General features: G+C 44.5%; 1 protein-coding gene across 1 annotated transcript; it reads left to right on the forward strand.

Annotated features, from left to right (window-relative positions):
* Positions 1 to 194: 194 nt before the first annotated feature.
* NOL9 (nucleolar protein 9) lies at positions 195 to 23,960 on the forward strand. Its single transcript, XM_027843884.1, has 13 exons — positions 195 to 813; positions 859 to 1,448; positions 3,917 to 4,136; positions 5,821 to 5,948; positions 9,611 to 9,752; positions 9,891 to 9,987; positions 11,071 to 11,168; positions 14,177 to 14,338; positions 14,479 to 14,767; positions 17,858 to 17,969; positions 18,981 to 19,158; positions 21,519 to 21,652; positions 22,533 to 23,960. The coding sequence occupies exons 1-13, from the start codon at positions 195 to 197 to the stop codon at positions 22,641 to 22,643; spliced, it is 2,880 nt and encodes a 959-aa protein (XP_027699685.1). The 3' UTR covers positions 22,644 to 23,960.
* The last annotated feature ends 3,074 nt before the right edge of the window (positions 23,961 to 27,034 follow it).

Consider the following 27,034-nt stretch of genomic DNA (forward strand, 5'->3'; position numbering starts at 1 on the left):
AATTCTATCTTCCTGACTCTGACTCCAGGGCTTTCTCCACAAGATACCACCTGTTATCTGGAAAAACAAAAGAAAAAAAAAACTCTTAGTGGGGGAAGGCAATAAGCATTTATTAAGCGCCTACTATGTGCCAAGCACTTTTTCCTCGTTTGACCTCACAACAACCTTGGGTGCTTTTATTATTCCATTTACAGATGGGGAAAGTGAGGCAGGCAATTGGTCAAGTGTCTTCCTTGTCCAAGGTCAGCCTGCTGCTAGAGGAAAGATTTGCACTCAGGTCTTTCGGGCAGCCCAGGCCCCGATCTAGGGATCGATATGACTCGTTTTGGGTAGATGGGGCTGACCGGGCACACGCCAGACCCCTGGGCCCCATGGACTTGGGTGGTGAATGTCCATCTGTGTTTCGGTATGTCCAGTTTCCTCTGCGAGCCTTCACCTGGGCCCTCAAAGCTGCGGTTCGACTCGGGGAGCACAGGGCCCCCAACAATCGTCGGAGGGCCTGCGGGCAGGGGCAAACCCGGGGTCCGCTCCCGCTTTCCGTGCTCGCCCCCCACCCACCCAGTCCCCCGGGTTCCTCCCTTGGGCTAAAAGACAAATGTATGCAAAACGAGGACATGCAAACGAGCGCCTGCTTTGGTTCGGCCCGTCAGTCCCGGGGGCTGGGGGAGGGGAGCGCGAGCGCCAGCTGGGGCACCTCATCCGGAGGCGGGGGAGGGGGAGCGAGGCGCTGCAGACGCGCTGCGCCGGCGGTCCACGTGAGGGCGCCCGCGAGCCCGGAGCCCCGGCGCTTCCGTTCCCATGACACCCTCGGGGGCGGGGGAGGAAGAAGCCTGGCCACTTCTCGCGAGAGGTGCTGAGGGAAGGGAGCGGCGGGAGCCGGCGGGCGCGGCATGGCCGACGTAATGGTCTACGGGAAGGAGAGCTCCAGCCGCCTGGGCTGGACGCGGTTCCGCCGGGCCCGCTCCCCGCTAGGCGTGGGCCGCCGGGCGCGGCGGCGGGCCCGCTCCTTGGCCATCGGGAGCCAGCGGCGGCTACGGCTGCGACTGCAGCAGGCCGAGGCGGCTGGCGTAACCTGGCTTGACGAGGAGGAGGCGGCGGAGGCTGTGGTGGTGGGAGCCGAGTGGAGCGCACGGGAGAAGAAAGCGAAGAAGAAGAAGGCACGGCGGCGGGAGCGCGCCGAGCGCGAGCGCGAGCGGCGGGAGCGCGAGGAGCAGCGGCTGGAGCGCGAGGAGCGCGAGTGGAGGCAGCTGCGGCAGCTGCGCGAGCTGCGGTCGAGGCGCGAGCGCGACGAGGACGCGGGGGAGCGCGCGGCGCCTGTGCCCGCGCCGGAGCCAGAGGCGGGCGGCGAGTCCGATGGGCCCGAGGAGCCGCCCCGGGCGCCCGGCCACGGCGAGCCCTTCGTGGTGCGGGGCAAGGCCGGCCTGCTGATGCTGCTGAGCCACGCGCAGGTCAGCCCCGGGGCTGGGGGCTGGGGGAAACAGGCCTGCGGCCCTTGGAGACCTAGAGGCTGTAGGCCGGCTGTGATTGGCGTGACGGAAACAGTTCCCTCCCCCAGACGTCTAGCACCGCCCCCTCCCTTACCGAAGGGAAACTGAGCCGGAGAGCCTGGGGAAGGGGCGCCTGAAGTTAGTGCATTTCGGGAAGCCCGGAGACCCTCCTCTCAGCCCACCCTACCCGCCCCCACCCGGGGAGGCGGAAGCCCACGGGGGATGCGCTGGTCTGAGCGGTCATTCATTCCAGTCCTGAGCTCGTTCTCCAGGCCACGCCCCTTTAATTTAGTGATAACTGATAGCAGAACAAATCCTCTTAATAAAAGGATTTGTTCTCTAAAACAAATTTTGACTCAGTCAAAAGGCCTCACCCAAGAATCTAGAAGGCCACAGGTTCCCCATCCCTGATAATCTCCTGGTCCTTTCTCGGGCGCCTGGGACCCAGTTTTCCTGCCCTGGAGGGAAACAATGTTTTCACTCACCAAAAATAGAGGAGCCTTTACAAAGAAAACAAAAAACAAAACGGATACAAGTTGTAGCATAATTAACCATGCCTGGTTGGGTGTCGGCTTTGATACTTAATACCTGGGTCTCCGCCTCTCCGGGGCTCAGTCTTTGTCCGAGTGAGAGGGCTGACCTTTTAAAACCCGGTGAATCGATGACATCGCTAGGCCTTCCGTGCCGGGGTCCTCTGCCCAGCCGGGATAAGTCGTGGGCCACAAGACCTATGCTTGAAGAATGATTGTTGGAATGGAAAGGGATTGATTTTAGAGATGAGCCCATCATAGATTTTAAGTCGGAAGGGACGTTGGTCCCTCAAAAGCGTTTTACAGAGGTGGAAGCTAAGGACCAAGGATGATGAGAGATTTGCTTGTTAAAGTTTTTATAGTTGTGGAGTGGAACCTAGTACACAGGAGTCTTGGCTCAGTACTCTTTGTGTTACACCATGCTGGTTTCCAGAAATGGAAGTTCCTTTTTTAAAACAAGGTTTTCTGATGTCCAGATTCCAAATATATGATCTGAAATTGAAGACATGCTACTTTTGACTAGTTTGTTTAGTGCTGGCAATGGCATAGTCCCCCATTAGCCGGTTGGATTGTTTTTTTTTTTTTTCTTTTTTATTAGTGGCTAACAGTACTCCCCATTCATGTAGATGTTGCTTTTCCCTGTAGGATGAGAGTGTGTTGGAGACTGTATTTTGTCAGTATCTTACCACAGCCTGATTGGCTTCAGTTGAGGAGGAGGAGTCTTCAGTAGATGTAGAGGCATAGCTCTTAGAGCAGACCTTATACCTGTCAGCTTTAAAAAAAAAAAAAAAAAGTTTGATTACTTTCAGTATAACTGGTTTCCTTTATACCTTTGTATTTTATGCATTTTAAAACCTTCTGAAAAGGGGTTCCTAGGTTTCACCAGATTTCCAAAGGGATTTACGTCACAGAAAAGAGGAGGAACCACTGCCCTAGAGATTGTAGTAGGCTGCCCTTCCCTGGGAGGTCTTAGAGTGGAAAGAATCCCTTATCTAGAGTAAGAAGATTTGGGACAGAAGACCAGTTTGGCTACTCACCGCTTGTGTGACCTTAGTCACCAAATGGGTGAGTCAGTGAATTAAAAGCATTTACTAAGCTCTGTGCTGAATGCTGAGATGACAAATAGAAAAATCAGGCATCTTCCTGCTCTCAGAGCTCTCACCTTGTAAAACAAAGTTCACCTACAGGGCCGATGGAAAGTCTTGGAGGGTATGAGGGTAGATGAGCAGCAAGGCTATGGACCCATTAAATTAAATTCTGAGCATAGCAGGAGGACAGTGGCAGTGGCCCTTTATCTCCTAGGAGGGAATGGAGCTGTTGACTGTCATCTCATCCAAACCCTGTGAGCAGTCCAAGGACCAGGGGGATGGTGGTTTCTGGTATATAGGAAGCCCTGAATAAATGCTTGTTGAAGAGCTACTTTCCCTCCTCTTGCCTTCCTGCCCCCCGGCCAGCCAGGATGGATTCAGGATGTCCTGGAGGAGGGGACAAGGGAAATCGTCCCCCATGGCAACTTTTTGAGCCCCATTTCTCAGCTCTGTAATGAGGTGAATAGAGTAGATCAGAACTTCTTAACCCTAGGATTTTCTGGTAAAGCATGTGCATCCCTTTTCAGGAGGATGTTTTTAAATGTGTTAAATAGGATGCTTAGGATTACAAAGGAAACCTATTATATTGCTCTACAGTTGCCAAAAATTTTTTTAAAGTTCATGGACTCTAGATTGACAATCCCAAGTCCCTTCCTGCTCCCAAGTCCTTATTTTCTTGGTGCTTAGAAATTAATCCTTCCTTAGATAACATGGTGGTAAATGAGTTCTTTAAAACTTTGTTATTATTTGATAGTTGGTCTCCAAATTTATAATCTTTAAGTTTCTTGTTCTTTTCTCTTTCCCCTACTAGTCTTTGACCTTCACTGGGAAGTGTCAAATGACCTGTCTTTATGGCCGAGTGCAGGTATTTGGTTTTATCATCAGCCAGGGCCAGCCAGCCTATGACCTTTATTCTCCCCACACCAACTGTGCCCTAACTATTGAAGCAATTAGCTACCCGATGCCAGAGAAAACCCTAAAGGATATGAAACTGGAAGTCCGCTCTTTGATCAAAGATCATCTTTCTTCAGGTAATTAAAAGATCTGCAGAATTATCACTATTCATTCCTCAAATATAAATTAAGCATGTATGTAGATGTGCAGGGCGCTGTGCTCAGCCCCGAGGAATCCGAAGTAAAGTAAGATACAGCCTCTGCCCCTTTTGGTGCTTATTGTAGGGGTGAGGGGCAGGGAGGGTACCCAGGTCCCAGGTACACATGTGACTGATAGAACCTGGCATGTGATAAATGCCTTGAAAGCTGTAGCCTGGGTTTAGAGAGCATGTTTGCTGAGGAGCTGGTGGCGGGCATCATTTCACCTGGGCCCAAAGGTATTATAGGTAAAAGAGACGCATGAGGGAATAGGGATGGGAAACCAGGTTCATGGAAGGAGCAGTGAGCAGCGTGGCTTGGCCAAAGGGCAGGTTATTAGTAGGAGAGCAGCAAGCTTTTAGACTGGGAAAACAGATGGGAGCCATACTGTGAAGGGTCCCAGGAAACAGACTAGCTCTTAATTAATTCAGTAGGCTGTGAAGGTTTTGGAACAGGGAAATGAATGACTTGTCCAGAACGTATTGTAGAAAGGTCAATCTGGCAGGGAATATAGGATGAATTGGAGGGAAGAGAAGAGGGAGACAAGGATAGCACTTAGAAGGCTGTGGAAGGAGTCCCTACTAATTATAAGCATGTATTAAGCACCTGCTGTGTGCCAGGCACTGGGCTAAGTGCTAGGGATACAGAGAAAGGTAAAAGACAGTCCCTCCCCTCCAGGAGTTTGGACTAATGGAAGAGATATATGTACAAACAAGATATAGACTGGATAAATTAGAGATGGTAAAGACAGGAAAAACCTAAAAGCCTAAAAGGGGATTAGGAAAGATAAACGGGGCACAGTGCGCAGCATGCCAGGTCTGGAGTCAGGAGGAGTGAGTTAAAATCTGGCCTCAGACACTTACTATCTGTGAGACCCTGGGCAAGTCACTTAACCTCTCTTTGCCTCAATTTTCTTATCTATAAAATGAGGGGTAATAGTAATAGTACTTACTTTTGAAGTGCTGCTGTGAGGCTCAGATGAGGTATTTGTAAAGTGCTTAGCCAAGTGTCTGGCACATAGTAGGTACTTAATAAGCACTGGTTTCCTTCATTCTTTCCTTCTCATAGAGAAGATCAGGGATTTAGCTGGGACTTGAAGCCAGGAGATGGATATAGGAGGGAGAGTATTCCAGGCATGGGGAACAGCCATTGAAAAAGCCCAGAGCTGGGAGATGAGTGTCTCATATGAGGAACAGCCAGGAGGCCAGTATCACTGGGTGGCGGAGTATGTGAGCTGAGTGAGATGTAAGAAGGTAGAAGGGCCAACTTATGAAGGGCTTGAGTGTCAGAGTGTTTTATCCTTGACTCTGGAGGTGGTAGGGAATCACTGGAGTTAACTGAATAGGAGGGGGATTGATGTAGTCAGACCTGTGCTTAAGAGAAACCATCTTGACAAGGCGAGCTGGCTGGAGTGGGCAAGACCTGAGGCTCTTGAAGTGGTGCAGGCGTTCGGTGATAGGGCACACAAGGTGGTTTTGAGCCAGGCATTGCCTGGACAGAGAGGTGTGAGCTAGTCTTTACCTCCAAGGGGGTGTCAGTCCAGTCTGGGAAATAGCACTGCAGGAGTTCTTGTCCTGTAGACGAATGACAGCTTCTGAAGTAATTTGCTTTGTTCTTTTTGCAGCTAACGCGTTTCACGTGATAAAACAGTTTTCTCCTATGTGTTCCATTGTCCTGCTAGAAAGTCTGGAGACCCCTGCTACAGACTTCATCCTGAGCTACCCAGCTTTTTCTCACCTTTTCTCAGGAAAGGTAGTGTTCTTCACCTACTTTATGGAGCTGTATTCCGTCTGGCCTGGTGGAGCCAGCCCTACTCAAAGAAAGGCCTGTCATCTCCTCCCGAGGGATGCTCACTTGTGGCCATGTTAGGGAGAGACCAGATGTCAGTGTGAAGGAGTGCCTGACTGACGTCAATGACCAGTTGGGTTAGATGAACGAGACATTGATTGGATGGGCTGTTAGAGGGCTATTGGGTTGGTAACTCTACCTGACTTCTCCCTCTCAGTCTCTTCTTCCAGGTCATCCCATTAAGCTTGGGGGTCCTCCAGGGCTCTGTCCTGAGCCCTCTTCTCTTCCTTCCTCACCAAGGTTCTTCACCGTTTTTGTCACAGCCCCCTGTGGCAGTCACTCTGGTGAAAACTTTGGATCCCTTCTCATAATACTGTTTTTTAAATACGTAAAATAAAATGCAGAGGATTACAGAGGAAGCCATTGATATTGAAACATAGCTATCAAGATATTATAGAAACATTCATAGACTCCAAGTTAAGAGCTCCAGCTCCAGAACATCTTGCTGTGTGGTCTCAGCAGCTCCTGTGGGTTCAGTTGTCATTTCTGTGCTGGTGACTCCTGGATCTATGTAATAATATCTTAATCTCTCTGAGCTCCAGTCCTCCGTCACCTGTGGCCTCTGGGACATTTTGAACTGGATGCCCCACAGACATTTCAAACTCAGTGCCAAACTCATTCTTAGCCCATAAACCCTCCCTTCTTCTGAATTTCCCTATTACTGTCCATGGAATCAGCATTCTCACGGTCACTCAGGCTCACAGTTCTGGAGTCATTCTTGACTATTGGCTCTCCCTCGCCCATGTTCTCCCCTCCTTCCGCTCATTGGTTTTACCTTCACAGCCTGTCTCATCTCAGCCTGGTGCAGGCCTCATCATCTCTACCTGCTGGTTGGCCTCGGTGCTTCAGTCTCTCTTCCCACTAATCTGTCCTTCACTCATCTGCCAAAGTGATTTTTCAAAAGCAGAGGCCTGAGTCACCCCCACCTCAGTGAACAGCAGAGGCTTATTACCTTTAGGATCAGATGTAAAATCCTCTTCTTGGCTTTTAAGCCCTTCACTAGCTGGCCCCTTCCTGTCTTTGCAGTCTTAACTTACTGCCCGCCACATCAAAGTCAGCAAGCCTTTCTTAACCACTTGCTAAGTGCCAGGCATTGTACTGAGCACTGGGAATACAGATGGAAGCCACAGGAGACAGGCCCTGCCCTTAGGAAGCTTACATTCCAGTGGGGGAAGGCAGGATGCAAAAGGGAGCTGAAGGAGAGAACATGGCCAACCTGGGCCCTTCCCTAAAATGGAAATTCCAGGAACAATTGACCAGTCAGAGGAAGGGGAAGAAGGAAGGGAGGAATGAAGGAGGGAGCAGAGGAAAGAAGCAAGTGTTTTTTCAGTGCTAAGCATTTACAGATATGATCTATTTGATTCTGACAGCCACCCTGGGAGGTAGGTGCTGTTATTATCCCCATTTTACAGTTGAGGAAACTGAGTCAGGCAGAGGTGAAATGACTTGCCCAGAGTCACCCAGGTAATAAGTTTATGAGGCTGGATTTGAACTCCTGACACCAGATCCAGCATTCTCTCCACTGGAGCACCTTCTTTCAGGGTAAAAAGGCTCCTGGAGAAAGAAGTTCGGAGAGTTAGGAGCAGAGCCTGGAGGGGAATGGAGTGAATGAACTCGATTGTCTGATGGCATTGGCCTTCTTGCCTCCGATGGGTCTGTGCCCTGGCTCGCTCCATCCCCGTGCCTTGCACACTCTCCCTCTTCTCCTCCATGTCCTGGCTTCCTTCAGGAATCAGTTCAAATCCCACCTTCTGTGGATGCCTTTCCCTCTGTGATTACAGTCTTCCATTTGTACTATGTATGTCTTGCATGGAAAACCTTTTTTTGTGTGTTGTTTCCCCCGTTATTAGAATGGGAGTTTTGAGGTCAGAGACTTGTTTTTGCTTTCCATTGTATCTGCAGCACTTAGCATAGTGGCAAGTAGTTTCCCAAGGCTGGTTTGTTCATTTCTTTTTCTTGGTCCTTTCCTCTGTAAAGAGAGCTGGCCCGGAGCCAGGAAGCCCCCTTAGTTTGCATCTCGATGCTGACACCCTGCCTTCATGGCCCTGGGTCAGTCACCTCCTTACCTATCTGCCTTGGTAGAGAGGGAGTATTCTCATCCGGGAATTCCCTGCGTCACTGAAGTCATGGAAGTCCAGGTCCTCCCTTTCCTGCCCACCCTTCTGTTTTTTTCCTTTTGTTTTCATTTTGTTCCATCTACTCCATCTGCTTTTTATTCTTTATTGCTCTTTATTGTCTTCCCAAGTTTTCTACTGATACTGTAGCTTTTCAGATTCTTCCTCCTTAGTACCCTAGAGCAGTTCATCTCTAGTTAAGTTTAGTTTTGAGTAAAAGAAACAGCCATGATGCTAAAGTTGGGGAGTTTTTACAGTTGCTGTCCTCAAGGCCCTCTGAGCTGAAGTGATAAGCAGGCAAAGTCTGGCCCTTCATACCTGCTGTTCCTCCCAGTGATCTTACTCTGCTAACCTACCTTTCTTCAGCTTCCGCCTTGGCTGCCCAGGGCATCTTGTTCCTGTACTTGCTTTTCCCTTCCCTGTTCCCTCATAACTCTGCTGTGGCTCAGGGTCTGTGTCCACTAAGCCTTAGTATTTTAATGCTTCCCTAGAGTGTGAAGATCTTGTATAGGAGCCCAGACCCTTCTGGTCTGCATCCTCCCAAGTCCTCCGTAGAGGATCTCTGCTGGCATTCGTGGAAGTGGCCTGCTCTGGCTCTGGGTGCTGTCCTAGGTGCTGTACGTCCAAGTACAACCAGTGAAACAATCTGTAGCCAAGGAGTTTACATTTTAATGGGGACAGTGATCTAGATTATGATGTACAGAATACATTTAAAGAAAATAAATACAAAGTAATTAGTGGTGGGTGGGATCCTGTAGATGGTGGTGCTTGGGCTGTAACTTGAAGGAAGAGAAGAAGTGAGGAGGGAAAATGTATTTTAGTCCTAGGAGGGAACAGCTCGGGCCACGGAAGGAAGGAAGGTGGTGAAGGATGGTGAGTGATATGGAGACTAGGAGCCCCCAGGCTAGCCTTGTCACATTTCATTGGAGCTGATAAAGTACTGAGACTGTCTCATGGTCATCTCTTCAGCTCACTCTGTGACTGGGCGATCAGTATGTTGCCCCTTCAGGAGAATTTTCTGTAATCCATTTAAAATTTTCGTTTCCATCCTGCCCTCATGAGGGTAACTCTTAAGAGCAGAAATTTCAAGCCAGTGGAGGATATAATTCATTCATGAACAATGACCCCTGTGATAACATTGGGCCTCTTATTAGGGTCAGGCCTAGCAGATTTTTATCTGAATTCTCTATTTTTGTGGCTTGTGATAGATATGGGTGTGTTACTTTAATTTGCAGAGATAAGAATTCTTACGAAACGAATTTCGTACAGTGTCAGTATGCACTCAGCCTGTATGTTGAGTAGAAGCAGCAAGAGAAGGGAGACATGAAAATGATGACAAGGAAAAAAAACTAAGAAAGGTTGAGAATGCAAATAAAAATCATACTTGTCTCTGTGATACTTTTCATTTTGCATTTCAGAATGTTTTTAAAAGTTGAAATTGTTCATCTTTAGAAACAGGAGATGTCGTCATCCTTCAATCTTGAGCAGTTAACTATGTCTTCTGTTGGCATTAAGAAATGTGAGGAAGAAAGTGGCTTTCACTTGTCTGAGAGTAGCAGTTCAGTGATAGAAGAGTTAATCACTGCTTGTTGTGGTAAGGAGCTGAAACTTGACTACTTTGATTCTTTTCATGAATTAACAAGATTAATTGTAGGCCCCCAAAGGCTTCAGAAGATTCCTGTGAAAAAGCTTGTCACATTGAGGAGTTTCATGTGTTTTGTTTCTCTTCCAGAGGAAATTGATGGTTGCCCTATCATCTTGACTTGTGGACCAAAGTGCATCGGCAAGTCCACCTTTAATCGATACCTGATTAACCAGCTGCTGAACAGGTGAGTGCAGCAAAGGGCCTCAGTCAGCCTCCCCTCCCTCTCCTCAGCTGGACATGAGACCCCAAGTCCTAAGTCACAGGATTCTACTGAGGATTTAAAATGCTTTTCTTTGAAAGGATAAACAGTTTAACATTTGAGTATGAGAACTGCTACCTATCTGTTAATTGTTAAAATTAGTTATTTTAATGAGGACTTTCAGCTTAGGTGATAGAGTAGGTGTGGTGCAGTGAAAAGAGCACTGGGTTTAAGTAAGTTCTAGCTCCTCCACTTAAACGGGTGACCTTGGGCAGACTCCATGACGTTCCCTGGGCCTCCACTGAGGGATGTACTGGAGGGCCTCTCAGGTTCATTTCCGGCACTCAGTCTGTGATTCTTTGATACCTCGTCTGTAGATTGAGGATAATTCTCCACCACTGTTGGTCCTGAGAGGTAGAGGTCTGTGTTTTGTTTCTTGCCTCTTTGTGCTTTGACCTCATTTTGGTGCGTCTGGGGTCCTTGCCTTTGGGGACTGGCTCCACCGGGGGAGTGTGGATTCCATTCACCCTTCTTCCTTCTTGTTGTTTATGTCCTTGTACAACCATACGTAGGGGGTCTGCCCTTAGCACCGGGAGCCTTCTTTTAAGTCTTGGGGATGAGGACAGCATTTGAGCTGTTTGGTACCCGTGTTATGGCTGGTCTGAGAGGTTTTGCACAGATGCTTGTTAAGTAATGAAGACAGCAGGAATAGTCTTAGGGACAGTTAAAGCAGCAGGAGGGTTATGAGGGAGACTCTGACAATTCTTGGATTTCATTATTTTTACGGTTCTAGTGCCATAGTGTTCTCTGTGTATGATTGGGGAGTGGAGAGGGGGGAGAGGGGGAGGGAGGGCAAGTGGGGGAGAACTAGAGCTTATTGCACTTAATAAGTGTGGTTACTCTTCCTCTTTACAAGCATTACGCTCTCCTGCTACTCTCAAGAGTCACTATTTGTCCTTGGTACCTGACACTGAGGAGTTAATACGCTACACAGACATTATGTAGAATTACAAAGAATTGAATTAGAATTTAACATGGTAATGATTTTCTTTTCCTTTTTTTCCCTAGTATTCCCTGTGTCGACTTTTTGGATTGTGACCTAGGACAGACAGAATTCACTCCTCCTGGTTGTGTTTCTTTGTCTAATGTCATAGAGCCTATTTTTGGTATGTATGAGAGTAATCATTTAAAGTCTTTCTTGCCAGCTAGCCAGCCTGGCCTCCATCTACTACTACCTCCATCAAGCCATTCTAATGCCTCCGTGCTGGGTACCTCCTTGCCCTAGTTCTGATCATTTCTCTGCTCTGATATGTATCTAGATTGTCCAAGGCTAGTCTATATCTACAGCATTCTTCAAGGCCTAGCTTAAACTTCACCTCCAAAAAGCTGTCTTTGATGAAGCCTGGCTCCCCACTGTCTTATCCCTCCTTTATTCCATTTTCACTTAGTGTTTAGATAGACGTTTTATGTTCCGTTGTTTTTACATGTTTACATGTTGCTTTGTTACTATCTTGGTTGTTTCAGGGATGTGGTGTTTGTCTTCAGCATTTGGTGTTTACCTAAAGCTCTTATCACAGGTCTGTTTGTCTGAGAGTTGCTTAACAAATGAAAGTGGAGGGGCAGCTAGGTAGCGCAGTGGATAGAGCACCAGCCCTGAAGTCAGGAGGACCTGAGTTCAAACCCGGCCTCAGACCAAACACTTGACACTTACTAGCTGTGTGACCCTGGGCAAGTCACTTAACCCCAATGGCCTTTAAAAAACCCCAACAACAACATCAAATGAAAGTGGAAAGAGTGAATGAGAATTTATTTTGACAGGCCCCTGCTCTTCTTGGGCCTGTATGATAAGAGTGGAGGAAGTGTAGTTTCAGGCCATGCCCCAGGGGGTTTAACCAGCACCCAAGGGCTCTGTACTTTTCACCTGTCCTCAGCACACGGACTGGGCTTGATACACATGCAGTCAGTCACACAGCAGATTCATCCCCACTGCACGCTCACAGACACCCGTCCTAGGAGGCAGAGCAGTATCAGAAGAGATCTTAGAAACCATCTGGGCCAGCCTGTACTTCTATGGCTCCTGGAAGAGTGGTCATCCGATGTCTAGCAAGAGACCCTGTTATGTCTTGGGATAGATAGCGGACTTCCCTTTTATTAGTGTCATTAGATGCTTACCCAGCATGATTTAATTATATGTTCACTGTTTTCAGTATATCTGTCTGCTTTTTAGGAAGATTATTGACAAAGCTAGAGGCTGATGAGGAAAGAGGAACCAAAACTTCCAAGAAAAATTGAAGGGACTGGGGTCATTCTGGAGAAAAAATGCTTAGGGGGGCTGGGATAGCGTCCTCAGAGAGTTAGCCTTCCTTGTTGCATTTCCAGTGCAGATGTGGGAGTACAGGGGAAGCAGATCCTGTCACAGAGTCGATTATAGTTTGATGTACAGAAAAACTTGGTGACGTTTAGAGCTATGCAGAAGTGTAAGGGGCTGTGTCAGTCATAGGAACTTCCTTGGGGGGTGCTTCAGGTAGAGGAAGGGTGGCTGGCATTTCTGTGCCCAGGCGTGTATTGGACTAGAGGCCTTTTGTGATTGTGGGGCGTAGTGGAAAGAAGCCTGAATTTGAAGTTGGAGAATGTCACTTGGTGTCTTAGCCCTGCTGCTTCCTACCTCTGTGACCTGGGGCTGATCTGAGGAGATCACTGCACTTGTCTGGACTGTGCTCTCTCCATCTGTAAAGTGTTAAGGTTGGACTGGATGACCTTCAAGGTCCTCCCAGCTGTACATCTATTGGGCTGTACAATTTCTTGTTCTTCAGTTAACTGTTAAGATTCATTGGATAAGGTTCTCTGTCCCTCCAGTGTAGTCCTAATTTAGCAGAATTAAAAGAGCCTACTTTCTCCAGTATCTCATCCCGGCCTGAAAGTGAACCTTGTGCTCTGTTAGCAGAACCTTCCCTCTGGCAGGCTATCCCAAGCTAGAAAGCCTTCCTGGACAATCCTTCTGTAGTATGCCGTGTCTCTCATCTGAAGAAGAACCCAATGAAGCTCACGGCCTCCACATTATTGTGGGGGCAACGCTTTGGGGCCACAGCGAATTGAGGCTTGGAGGGGCTGTGATCTGTGTCAGAGGGAGCAGCCAGCCTACGAAATAAAAATAGATGACCAAGCAGAAATTTAGAGAGTAGGTTCCCAAAGTGGGCAGTAGTAAAAATAAGGGAGCAGTGGAAGCATAAGGAAAGAAGAGAAGAAAATTTTGAAAAACCATTCATAATGTTTCACCTGTTGTGTAACAGAGTTAAAGTTGTAGTGATTATATTATTTTCTGAATAAATGCAGAAAATGTAAGTTATAACCCATCAGTGGTCAAGTCTGACTACAGGTCTTAACAAGTAAGTGTTGGCATCTCACACATGGTTGGGAAGTCCAGCATGCAGATACTATACGGTTACATGATACAATATTGCATCATCAAAATTTCGATGCAGGAAAAAACCCACAAATTTACAAGAAATTATTAAATTTAAGATACGTCATTTAAAAATTATTTTTTGAAATGCAAATTTGAAAAAAACATTAAAGTGTTAAAGAAAGTAGATCTCCAGGTGGGTACTGCGTAATTTTTTTTTTTTAAAAGGGCGGGGTGGTAGGCCAAATAAGTTTGGGAACTTCCAATTTATGGAGAAATGAGAGGCCAAAGACAGATGTTCCTTTTGCTGCTGTAGCTCAAAGGTTGAATTTTCCCTGCCTGCCGCCTCTCTGTTATTAAAAAAAAAAAAAACAAACCACCTTCAGTACCAGTGGACAATTTTCTGACTAATGGAATGAGTTTCAGTCATTATGATTCATTTATATGAATTTGACAACTTGGATTATAGTTGATGTTTAAAATCTTTTCTTTAAAAAACAAAAGCCCCAACAAAAAACAACCCAACCCTCCTGTGCATAATCTGTGCCTGTTACGAGGTATGAGGTGTCCAGTTGTCTGACATTCTTTGAGCACAGTGTTAAGGTAAATATGGAATTATCATGAGGTGAATGTGAGGCTCTCACTGCAAAAAAACTGAAGACTTGTACTTCAGGAAAGGTAGTTATAAGTATTTCTTTTGAGGAGAATTAAGACAAAACATGTCCATAGTGGAGAGCAAGGGTTTTGTAATCCTTGTTTTCATCCTCTTAGGGCCACCATTCACTCATCAAAGGAAAACTCGAAAAATGGTCTTTTATGGTGATTCTTCTTGTGAAGATGACTGTAAGAAATACACCAAGATTGTGAAGTACGTCTTCAGTGCCTATCAGAGAGAAGTGCCTCTCATCATTAATACGATGGGCTGGGTGAAAGGTAGGTCTGACAACGCATGTCACCTTCCTTGGGCTGTGGCTGCTCTTGTCTAAGCCTGCTTTTCCACGTCTGAATCAGAGCTGCGGAATAAGCAGCTGTTGCTTTGACTTATTGGAGTTGTTTGGTCCTCTTTCCTCCAGGCGATGGACTTTTGCTCCTCATTGACCTTATTCGAATGCTGGCCCCTACTCATATTGTTCAGTTCAGTTCTGAACAGTGTCAGGATATGCCCCTGCTCACCCCAGAGTACACTGCGGGGATGGCAGGTCTGCAGACAAAGGGCAAGACCAAAGTGAAAAACAGGCATTTGGACTGCACCGAATCGGAGAGTTCAGGGGATCCAGATGAAGGCAGCCAGCCCCACTCAACGGGATACAAACTGCTGCTTGTGCAGTCTGAATTTGCTGGTGCTGGCGTTGCTCAACTGACGTAAGAGATACGTGGCATCTCAAGCCTGGGAATTAGGTCTTTTCTGCAGTGTTGGAGATTTACTTGTTAAAATGGTGTCTACCTCTCCATAGTTCCCAAGTGCCTACATCACAGTTTTACGTATTTAAGTAGTAGAATAACTCTTTTTTTTTTTTTAAAGTAAATTTTTGTTATCTTGATTTTATATTCCCTTGGTTTCCCAATAAATCCCTCCTGAAGTACCTCCCAGAGAATCATCCCTTATAAAGAGAAAAAAGGAAAAAACAATTTAGCAAAACTAACCCAGCACCTCCCCCAAATCTAGCTTGGTGGGCAGTGTTCCCCACTCATAGGCTACCGCTTGCTAAAGGAGAGGATGTACCTTCGATCTTTTCTTTTGGACCAAGCTTGGTCATTTTCGTTTCACAAAATTCAGTTTTGTTGTTCTTTACGTTGTTGAAGTCCGTTGTGTATGTTTTTTTCCCTTTCTGTTTACTTCGCTTTGTTTATATTTATATAAATCTTCCTGTACTTGTATTCTTCATGTACATTGCACACAGTAAGATTCCATTATATTCAGGTACCACAATTCATTTAATTCCGATCATTGGACATCTACTTTGTTTCTAGCTCTTTGCTACCACAAAAAGTGCTGCTGTAAGTATTTTGGTATCTGTGAGGCCATTTTATTGTTGACCTCCTTTGAGTGCTTGGCAGACTGGAATCAAAGGGCATGGCCATTTTGTCAACTCTTCTAGCGTGATTCCATATTGCTTTGGAAGTGATTAGATCAGTTCTTAGCTCCACCAATGGTCCTTTTTGTGTGCCCATCTTTCCACAGCTCTTCTAATATCGATTCTTCTCCTCTTCCATCATCTTTGCTCATTTTCTGGGTCCAGTCAACAAGCATTTATTAAATGCCTGTGGAGTGCCAGGTCTTAATGTGCTAAGTGCTGGGAATACAAAGGAAGGCAGAAGACAGTCCCTTCCCTCAGGGAGTTCACAATTCAATTGGAGGGGAAAAAAACATTCAGACAGACAGGTTGAAATGATAAATATAGGATAAATTGGAGATAATCGCAGAGGGAAGGGTGTGAGGTAAAAGCTCAGAGATATTTTGGTTTTACATTTCTCTCCTGAGTGACTTGAAATATTCTTTCATGTGGTTTTCAGTTTGCAATTCTTTTGAGGCAGTTGGTGATGTGATGGTTAGAGGGCTAGGCCTGGAAGTGAGGAAGATCTGAGTTAAAATCCAGCTTCAGACACTTACTAGCTATATGACCCTAGGCAAGTCCCTTCACCTCTGCCTCAGTTTCCTAAACTGTAAAATGGAGATAATAGCAGAATCTACCCTACAGGGTTGTTGTGAGGATCAAATGAAATAACGTTTATGAAGCACTTAGCACAGTACCTGGCATTTGATAGGCACTTAATAAATGTTTTGATTTGGTATAAAGGAGGATTTTTTTCCCAGTTGACTGATTCCTTTCTTTTTTGAAACTTAATTTTTTTTTTTAAATTAAAAATCTATTTATTCCTTCTACTTCCCCCTATCTCATTTGGAAAACAAACAAAACACCCTTATAACAAATATGTAGTCAAGCAAAACCAATACCTGCATTGGCCAAATCAAAAAAATAACATGTCTCAATCTGCATTCTGGCCTGCCTCTCTGTCAGGAGATGGATAGCATGTTTCTGTAATAGGTCCTCTGGTTGGTCACTGTACTATTAGAATTCTCAAGTTTTTCAAAGTTGTTTGTCTCTACTGTGTTGTTATTTTGTAGGTTGTTCTGGTTCTGCTCACTTCACTCTGCATCAGTTCATACCAGTCTTTCTAGGTTTCTCTGCAGCCTTTCTCTCATCATTTCTTACAGCACGATACTATTCCAGCATGTTCAGATGCCATTTAGGGTTCAGCCATTCTCCAGTCGATGAGCATCCCCTGCTTGCGTTTCTTTGCCACCAACAAAAAGAGCTGTTGTGAATGTTTATACGTATGGGTTCTTTTCCTCCTCCTTTAATCTCTTTGAGGTATAAAACTATTCCTGTGAACTGGACCATTTCACAGCTCCACCTGCACTGCATTAATGTACTAGATTTCCCATAACCCTTCCAACATTTGTCTTTTTTTTTTTTCCAACTTTGCCAACCTAATGGGTGTGAGGTGAAAGCTCTCAGAGCTTTAATTTGCATTTCTCTAATTATTAGTCTTTTGTAGCATTTTTTCCATATTGCACTAGATAGCTTAGATTTCTTCTCGAGAAATACTTGTTCATATCCTTTATCAATTGGATAATAGCTTCTCTTTTTATAAATTTGAATGAATTTCCTGTATAGCTTTTTTTTTTCTTTTTGGTGAGGTAATCGGGGTTAAGTGACTTGCCCAGGATCACACAGCTAGTAAGTGTCAAGTATCTGAGACCAGATTTGAACTCAGGTCCTCCTGACTCCAAGACTGGAGCTCTATCCATTGTGCCACCTAGCTGCCCCCCTTTTTTTTTTAATTTCCTGCGTATCTTGAAAATAAAATCTTTATAAGAGAAACTTGATGCAAAGATTTTTTCCCCCGTTACTAGTTTCCCTTCTAATTTTACATATATTTGTTTTGTTTCTGCAAAATTCTAAATAATCAATATTATTCCTTTTATTTTCTGCTATCCTCTGTGTTCTTTGTTTGCATGTGACATCTAACCCCTATTCATAGAGCTGAAAGGTGATTCCTTCTTTCCTTTTTTAATTTATGATATCACCCTTTACGTCCATCATGTAGCCATTTGGAGCATATCTTGGTATATGATGTAAGAAAACTGCTTCTTTTCTTAGGTGCATTGGTTTGGTTCATGTAAGAATTAGCTTTTTTCAAAGCCGTAATTATCTAAATGCAAAATTCAAAAACATTTGCTCCCTTTCTTGGGTTGGAACCTTTGGACTTGTAGGAAAGGGTTTTTTATTTGTTTTTTAAAATTTCTGCCTCTTCCATGATGGGGCTGGTAGAAATCTTAAAAATGGTAAGCCTCAGAGAAATGTACTATGTATTTGATTCTAAGTGAAAGTTTCCTGTGGTAAAATTGTACAGTCTTTGCTTAACTGATTCTGATTTATTTTTTAGGCAATGGCATAGTCCTGTTCTTCGTGATATGGCCTTGTTAGGTTACCTTGCTTTGCTACAGCCACCAGAGGCAAAACCCTTTCTTCCACTACACCATCTAGTCCCCTTTCAGGTAATTTAAGCACTTCTGGGAGAAATGGACATGGATCTCTTTACCCAAACTAGGTACCGACCAGGAAAATGTTTGTGTGTGGAATCGAGCCGGTTGATAATCGTCTAAAGAAACCCCGCGGTTACTGTAGTGCCTTCTTTTGGAGTCATCGGCTCCCCTGTTGGAGGGATGTGCTCTCCAGGATCTGGATTCGGCCACTGGTCTTCATGATAGAGCTTTACTAGGACCATGCGGGCTCCAGATTTGTTTCCGTAGGTTCAGCTCTTTGAGGAGATTTAGGGAAATCTGGAAAGTAGTTTCCTATTTATTTTTCTTAAAACTTTGGTTTCTAAGAGATAGTTTAGTTGGAGAATGACGCGGGATGCTAAAGCCAAGATTGATCTGCTCTCAGCCATTGAGTCCATAGCCTTTTAGGGTTAGGGAGAGGGTTTTTCTCCTTTGGAAACTGAAGTATGAGTAGCTGTTGCAGTCATTTTTTATTTAAAAGTCCAGAATGTCCTTAAAACTACTCAGTATATTAAAAAGAGATTCATTTTCATCTGGTACCTTAGGGAACCTTAAGAGTCGTAAGGGGGAAATGTGTTCATCTTGGATCTGTTGTTCTTATCATATCACATTACTTTAGAAATGAGTGGGAGATATAAAAAAAAAGTTTATGTGTTATGTGTCACGTAGGAGATACGGCAATAGTAGGTGTTTTCACAGCGTCCCAGGGCTTTAATTAATTGAGAGTGCCCTCAAACCACCATTTTGTGTTTCCTCCCAGGTCAGAAAGGCCTGTGCTTCCTGCTGTGGTGAGGTTAGCAAGGATTGCTGGTGTTCACCAACTGTGTTAATCCTTTGTGTTCCTCGGATTAAACAACTAAATACAATAGAACGGTGGCTAGCGTTTGTAACAGTTTGCAATTAATTATAGCGAGAGCCTCGAAAAAATGTAGAAGTAGCCAATAGGGTGATTAAAAAAATGAAATTGCCATTTCCGGGTGGAACTAACAGGGCTTTATTTTCCAGATCCCTTTCAGTTCTGTGGCTCTCCGGGTTATTCACACTGACGTTGCTCCTACTCATACCATGTATACAGTAAACGCCAACTGGGTTGGTCTTTGTAGGATACTAGATGACGTCAAACAGAAAACTGATGGACCAGTTTTTCTCACAGACAATCCAGTCTGTGATTGTATGGGGTTTGGTAAGTTCACAGTGATATCTTTCTGCCTCATTACTGAAATGGCCTTGGTTTTGGCAAATAACACGGTCTTTTTTGAGTGTGAAGTGATAAAAGTCTGCTAATTGAGACTGGGCAAGCACCTCCTAAGTCACGTTTAGGGGAAAGTTGTACGTCTTTGTGCGTCGCTAGATGACTGTCACTTAAAACCTAGAAAGAAAAGGACATCGTGAACTATATCTGCTTCTTTAACAGGACTTGTTCATATCGCTTCACTGACAGAGAAAAAAACGGACCTTTTTCTGATTGTGTTACCAGGTGTATTAGAGCGAAGCAATTAGGAATAAGTCATTTTAAAATAAAGACAGACTCTTCAGTAGAAAACTCACAGCATCACAAAATTAGAGATTTGGAGGACCTCACCTAGGCCAACTTGCATGTGGAAGAACCCCCCCATCATGTAACATTCTATGTCTGCCTCAAGGCCTTCGAGGCGGGCTGCCCCATCTCCTGACAAGGCAGCTGCTCCCACTTTTTTTTTGTGAGGAGATTTTCCCTGACACCAGACTTCAGTTTGCCTCTCTGCGGTCTCTGCCTCTTGCCCCTGGTTGTGCGCACTGGGGCCAAACAGAACAGATCCAGCCCTTCCTCCCCGTGACAAGCCTTCAGATGCTTGGAGACCCTTTGCCGTTCCCCTGGAGTCATCTGTCGCTGGGATAAACGTGCCCAGTTATTTCAGCAGGTCCTCATGATGTGGAGTCCTGGTCTTTGCTCATCCTGTTTAGATGCTCTCTAGCTTGTCAGTGTCCTTAAACTGTGATGCCCAGAACCGAACTCAGTACTCCAGACCAGGTCAGATAAGGGCAGAGGACATTCCTGAAAGCAGGCTCCTCCTGATGATCCCAGGAGCCTTTTAGCTTCTCTGGGTACCATATTGATCACACTGCTGAGTCAGTTGGAGCTTGCAGTTCACTAAAACTCCCAGATCCTTTTCAGAACAGCTCCTGTCCTTATCTCTGCCGTGTTGTATTTGTGGAATTGGTTTTTTTGGTACCCACGTGCAAGACTGCGTTTGTGTCTATTGAATTTCATCTTGCTACATTAAGCCCAGTGTTCTAGACTGCCTAGACCCCTTTGGATCCTGGCTGTCATCCACTGTAGTAGCTAATCCTCTCAGCTTGGTGGCACATCGGATGCACAGGTCGTCTTTGCCTTTATCCAGGTAATTGATAAATGTGAAGCAGCTTAGTGCCAAGCATAGCTCCCTGGGGTCCTCCACTGAAGCCCTCCTGCCCATTGCTAGTGAATCATTTGTTCCCAGCTTTGCTCTGAGTCTGATCAGCCACCAGTTCTAAATCCTCTCACTCCTTGTATCCTATCTGCTTGATCCGTGTCTGTCTTTCCAGCTAACGCACAAGGAGTCTGAGACACTTGGGCAAAATCTCTGCTAAAATCTAGGTGAGCTGCGTCTGTAGCGTTCCCCTCGGCCCCTCGGGTAATCCTGAGGCGAGGTTCGTTTGACGCAACTCATTATGGGTGGTTGCTCAGCAGCCGTCATACCCTGTAATGGTCTGCTCCACAGTTTTCTCAGCCCCCTGGGGTCAGGGTCACTGCCTCTCATTGGCAGCCCTTTGCCCATCTTTAGTCTTGTCTTGTGGTACCTCCCCTCTTGGGAAGGGCTTCATTAATCAGTTCTTTCACCTGAACTGAGGGGCCTCTCTTCTCTTGGCACCAGCTGCCCACTAGCAAGGCTTGTCCCTCCCAGTATGAAGACCTTTTCTTGGTTGTCCATGATCATCGAGTCCACCCCACGCAAAGCTTCTAATCCTTCTCGGATCCTTTGTCCCTCAGTAGTAATATTACCATGCGTATGTACGTGCATCTCGTCTGTGACCTCACCCTCCTGGTTGCCCTCTAGACAGTCTCCAGCCTGTCAGTGTCCTCCTTAAACCACAGTGCCCAGGACTGAACCCAGTGATGAGGCTGACAGGGGCAGCATGCAATGGGCTCCACTTAGAACAAGGCTCTGGTCCTCGAGGCAGTCAGCCACCAAAGACAAGGACTTGTGTCCTCTGCTCTAGGTGGGTTTCCCTTAGCTATCAATGGTTTTGTTTGTCAAGTGTTCCTTTTAAGAGAGAACCAGCCTAGTGCCCTTGTTTTAAACCATTTTGCTTTCATGTAATTAAATAAAAGGGATGGATAGGAATAGTTGTTTAAAATGTTATCTGTAGTTCGTCAATTAAGAGATTCTATTTCCTATTTAAATTGGGTTTAAAAAGTCCATTGTCGTTGTTTACATGCATACGCTGTCTTTTTTAACAGTTGGTTTTGAGACCATTCTGTGAATGGAATTATTCTTATTCTTGTTATTTTGTATATTAAAGGAATCATCCGAGGGATCAGCGTGGTGAAAAAAATGTACTACGTTCTGACTCCTCTGTCCCATGAAAAGTTAAGACACGTGAATTGTCTGATGATTGGAAATATTACTATTCCTCATTGTGTCTTCAAGAGCCAGGTACAGTCCATGAAGGAGTTTGCTAATCTACAGCATTTACTTACCTACCTCTCAGTTTTTCCCAGAGTTAGACCAGGTTAAAGTGGGGGCCATGCTACAGATAATGTGAAGAGATGCAAGGGAGGTGTGGATTCCATTCACACAAATTAGAAACAATATTCTGTCCAATTTGGAATGTTGATCTCAGAACTTTGTGCTGTAGCTCGTAGTTAATGTTGAGGGAATAAAACCAGGCGGGTAGATGAGAATGGGCTTCTCTTAGGGAAGGACTAAGGAGAGAAATTGTATGAGGTGAGTGGAGAAGCCCCTGCTCTGACAGCAGTGGCAGAGAATTGGAGAATTAGAACAGGCCAGCATCCTAAAAATGTGACAGCTGCTATGTTGGGTCATTGGGTCATCCAGTGGGCGTTTGAGCCACTCCTGCAGAATGTCAGTGACCTGGAGGGCTGGCATTGTCAGGGTTAGGAAGAACTGGATACAGGTTCTGCCTCTGCCTAGGACAGGCTGTGTGATGATCATTTGCCTCAGGCAACTCTTGAAGGCTTACAAATGAATGTGCTGTTGGGGTTGATGTGAATGTCACCCCCTCCAAAAAGAAGTGGAATGGCTGGCCTCTGTCCTACAAGGAGGGACCTCTGCTGGGGAGGGACGTTGTGGCTGCTGCAGAAGGAACTTGGCATGCTTTCCATTGAGCCCTCACCAGCTAGGTATCCCTCCTCTTGGTAGGGGAGCCAGATACTTGGGAAGATGGCCGCATGGGACGTCTCCCTCTCTTACAAATGCTGCCCTGCAGGGAGGTGGCTGCACACTGTGAGACCCGCTGCATCCCGTGCGTGTGCATCTTCTTTACATCTTTCCTCTTTGTGTCTTTGTGTTTCAGCCCAAGATTGAGGGAGAGATTCCTTACGTCACTTCTGAGTACAATTTTTCTATTTGGGGATCAGGAAAACTCAGAGTCAGGAAACTCCTGCAAAGAAGAGAATACCTTTAATCGCCAGTGAACTTTTCCCTGAAGAATTAGCTGGAGCTTTTGGTCTTAACGAGGGAGGGGGATGCAAAAACTTGATGTGGCTTCTCTTGCTGTGCTAGCAGCATCCAGTGGAATGATGTGAACAATTCTTCAGCCCAAATATTGTTAATAGTTTACAAACATTTTTGTATTAAAATATTTTCTGAAAATTCTTCTCAAAATTACATGTGATCTGAAGTGTAAACAGCATCCCCAGGCACAGCCAGGGAGACAAACACTGCAGGAAATTGGGAGACTCAGGTCGAGTCTGAGCTCTGCCCTGGGGACTGCATGACCCTGGAGAAGAGTGGGGCTGCACCAGACTGCCTGAAATTCTGATTTGTGCCTCGTCTTTTCACTGATGACATTGCAGCTCATTGACTTATAATAATGGCTTTTATTTCTATGGCACTTTTAAGTTTGTAAAATATTCTCCTTACTACAACCCCGTGAGGGAAATCGTGTCTAGAATATCATCTCCATTTTATAGTCAAGGATATAGTCTTAAAGAAGGCCAAGCAATTTGTGGAAGGTCTCAGAACTGGCCAATCAGCATCTGAAAAACCAAGTCTTATTGCTTACTCCTTGACCGATATTTTTATCTGCCTCCCCATACAGTTCCTTATTCAGTGAGCTCCTTAATTGTGTTAGTACGTAGAATAAGGACCAAAAATAGGAGATTTGGGCCAGTAGAGAAGAAAAGGAAGAAGGATGACTTGAATCACACATCAGGAAATCCTGGGGTTCCTCGGGCATGAAGATAGACCCCTACCATCTTGTTTAACATGATGATTCATATGTACAAGCTACCCATATTGGGTCTAGCTGCTCATCATCTGGACTGTTGGAGGTAATATCCCTTCTTAATTATCCTTGACTGCGTTGTATTTAATTCCAGTTGTCCTCTACTTAAGTAGTTGAAGCAGATAGTTGGGCATCAATAAAGATTTCAGGAATCCTCAGTGACGGCATGTCCCACTGCCATTACAGAGCACAACTCTGTTTTAGTAAATTGATGGTAGTCATGAGTTACTATAGGCCAACACCTTGTTGTCATCTTATAAGATAGGCTCTCCAGATTTAGCTAGTAGCTTTATGGCAGCTAGACAGTATGTACTTTGGGCCTGTTTCATAAGACCTGTCTGATGTGGTCTGCTATCATAGCCTTGGAGACCAGAGGCATCGGTTGCTGCGGTGTGGCATCATGGAAGAAGTTTGCTCTCTTGGTGTGGGTTCTTTTAAAAGTCTGTGGCTGATCTAGTATAACCTTTGAATAAATGTAATTAATTTTTTTTTTCATGTTTTAGTGGAAATAGATGGAATAAATTGCCTCCCATTAGTTTTTTTAAACCTATAATTTGATGCTTGTCAGAATCAAGTCTAAATGCTGAAAACTTCCAAGTATCTATAAATGTTGATTTTGCAGATGATAGAATTGTTTACTTTAAAAACCCTAGGGGCAGCTAGGTGGTGCAGTAGTTAGAGCACTGGACCTGGAGTCAGGAGGACCTGAGTTCAAATCTGGTCTCAGACCAGACACTTGACACTTACTAGCTGTGTGACTCTGGGCAAGTCACTTAACTCCAATTGGCTTGCAAAAAAAAAAGAAAAAGAAACCCCTAAAGAATCAACTGTAAATTAATTGAAACAATTCAGCAAAATTGTAGGATATGAAACAAATCTGTATGAATCATCAACATGTTTGCATATATTCCTGTATATTACTGACAAAATCATTGTAAGTACCTAGAAACTATAAAATGTTTGGTAGTATATCTCCTAACATACATCTAGAAATTATATGAATACAACTATAAAAAACATTTTGCAGAAATAAAGACAAACTTAAATAATTGGAGAAATGTTAATTGCCCGTGGGTAGGTTGAGCCAGTGTGAAAACATTACTGCCTGAATTAATTTCCTTATTCAATGCTGTATTAATTAAACTTCCAGAGGAATATTTTATAGAGCTAGGGAAACAAAATGAACTTCTTGTGGAGGAACAAAAGACCACGAATATCAAAGGCAATAATGAGGTGGAAAGGAAGGATGCCTCTCAGTGCCATGTCTTAGACTGTAGTGCAAAGCAGTCATCATGAAAGTAATTTGGTCCTGGCTGAAAAATAGGTTGGTTAATGGAACAGATTGGGTGCACTGTCTGCAGATGCAAGCAACAGTAGCATAATATTGACCAATGCAGAGACTTTGGTTCACCATGAAAGCTCCTTCTGTGACAAGTTGATGCCAGGATGGCACCGTATTTTTTTGCACCATCTGCCCCAATGAGCTCCAATGAGATACGTGGCCTAGATTTAAAGATCACATAATAAATTAGAGGAGCGAGGAAGAAATGAGATGTTGAATGTATAAATAGAGGAAGAATTCATAAACAAGTGATTGAGGGGGTCACAGAAGACAAAATAAGACAATTTTGTTAATATAAAATTTAAAAAATTTTGTACAAAGAAATCAAATGTTAAAATTAGAAGGGAAGCAGGTAAATGGGGAAAAAAAACCTCAAGCAAGTTTTTCTGGTAAAAGGTTTCATATTCAAGATACATGTATAGAACTGATTCAAAGTTGTAAAGCAACTAAGCTAGGGATGCTGCAAGTGCACAGAGCATTGGATCTGGAGTCAGAAAGACCTGAATTCAAATCCAGCCTTTACCAGCTGGGCAAGTTATTGTACCACTGCCTCAGTTTCTTTATCTGTAAAATGGGAAAAGTAATGGCACCTACCTTGCAGGGTTGTTGTGAGGATCAAATAAGATAAAATATGGCAAATGCTTTGTTAACATGTTATATGGTAGTTACTTTAAGACTAAGATCCATTCCTCAATAGCTAAATAGTCAAATGTGTAAATAACCATATTGGGAAAAAAATCCTCTTAAATTACTAATGGAGGAATGCAAACTAAAGCGGCTGAGGTCTCACTTCACATCCTTCAAAGCGGCAAAGTTGGATGAGCAGTATGACAAATGTTGAAAGGGCTATCAAAAAACAGGCATGTTAATGCACTGTTGAGAGTTTAGGAATGGTCTAGCTCTTCTGGAAGGTTATCGAGCTGCATCTATGCCCTTTGGTGCAGTAACCCCCGTAGGCCTATACCATAACAAGGTCAGAGATAGAGGAGAAGGACCTGTATGTACAAAATGGAGCCGTTCTTTCTGTGGTAACCCCAAATCGGAATCTGTGGAGGTATTCTGTTGGGGAATGGTTATACAAATGAAGGTGTATTGATGTATGGAATTACTGGGCCAGAAGAAAGGCCAAAAGGGACCATTTCGGAGGAAACTGGGAAGACCTTTGAACTGATGCCGAGTGAAGTGAGCAGAAGTAGAACCATTTATATGACAACATTATTGAGAAAAACAGCTTTGAAAGACTTCAGGACTGAGCAATTCATTGATAAACCAAGAGTACAGAAGATTGAAGATGGAACTCACCACTCACCTCTTGTGTGAGGGGTGATGAACTTTAAATGCTTTGGGCGTAGTCAGTGTAGGCATTTGTCTTGCTGGACTAGGCGTGTTTATGATGAGAGTATTTTTATTTTAATTTTTTATTCAATGGAAGGGGCAGAGGGAAGAATAGATTATAAATGCATGTAAAAATAAATTTATTTTTTTACATAAGAAAAAGTGTGTAGATCATGGAGGTTTACTGGATAAAATTCTGGAAGGGGACAAGATAACACTTAAGTTAAACAAACTTACTGGAATAAGGACAGTATAAATACTTTAACATTGTAAGAATTTTACCCAAGACTCAGCTCTTTCATTGTGAATCTTGAAGAAAAAGATTTTTTTTTTCATATTTGTTTGGCATAATTACTTTTAATCAACAAACATGGGTGACTGGTTGATCCTTAGTGAACAAAACATAAGTAATGGCCTGCCTGACTTTTCTAAGCTGTAGTATGTGAGGTATGTCTATTAAGTAACGTGACTTTTTTTTTTTATAACACATCAAGAGGATTGTGTTTACACCATTGAAACCCCTAAAATGGGCTTCACTTGACCACTGATGGTGAATCATCCATATTGGGGTATCAGGAATTTTGAGAGTGGATTCCAGAAACCACTGGCCTATCCCGGGGAGATGCTGGTTGATAGAAGAGATAATGTGGTGTCTGAAGGGCTGCTACCTTTAGAATTAGGAAGATGAGGTCCTGTCTGATACAACCAGCCACGTGGATGTATCTCTTAACCTCTCAGTCCCCCAGGCATCTAGGACTTACGGTTTATAAGCTGAAGGAGCGTTGCAGGGTGGCGTTAGTGGAGAGTTCCCTCCACTGATCAAATCATAGGTCTGGACCAAAAGTGTAAACAAAAAACCCAGATGTTGAGTCAGGAGACCTGGGTTTGAAGT

Source organism: Vombatus ursinus, unplaced genomic scaffold, assembly GCF_900497805.2.
Source record: "Vombatus ursinus unplaced genomic scaffold, bare-nosed wombat genome assembly UNPS02014932.1, whole genome shotgun sequence".
Taxonomy (NCBI): domain Eukaryota; kingdom Metazoa; phylum Chordata; class Mammalia; order Diprotodontia; family Vombatidae; genus Vombatus; species Vombatus ursinus.

Bases quoted from the DNA above. Each gene is read 5' to 3' on its own strand.
- NOL9 (XM_027843884.1), top strand. From the start codon at position 195: ATGGGGAAAGTGAGGCAGGCAATTGGTCAAGTGTCTTCCTTGTCCAAG. The intron at 4,137-5,820 runs GTAATTAAAAGA...TTCTTTTTGCAG, and splicing joins CAAAGATCATCTTTCTTCAG to CTAACGCGTTTCACGTGATA. The intron at 14,768-17,857 runs GTAAGAGATACG...TTTATTTTTTAG, and splicing joins GCTGGCGTTGCTCAACTGAC to GCAATGGCATAGTCCTGTTC.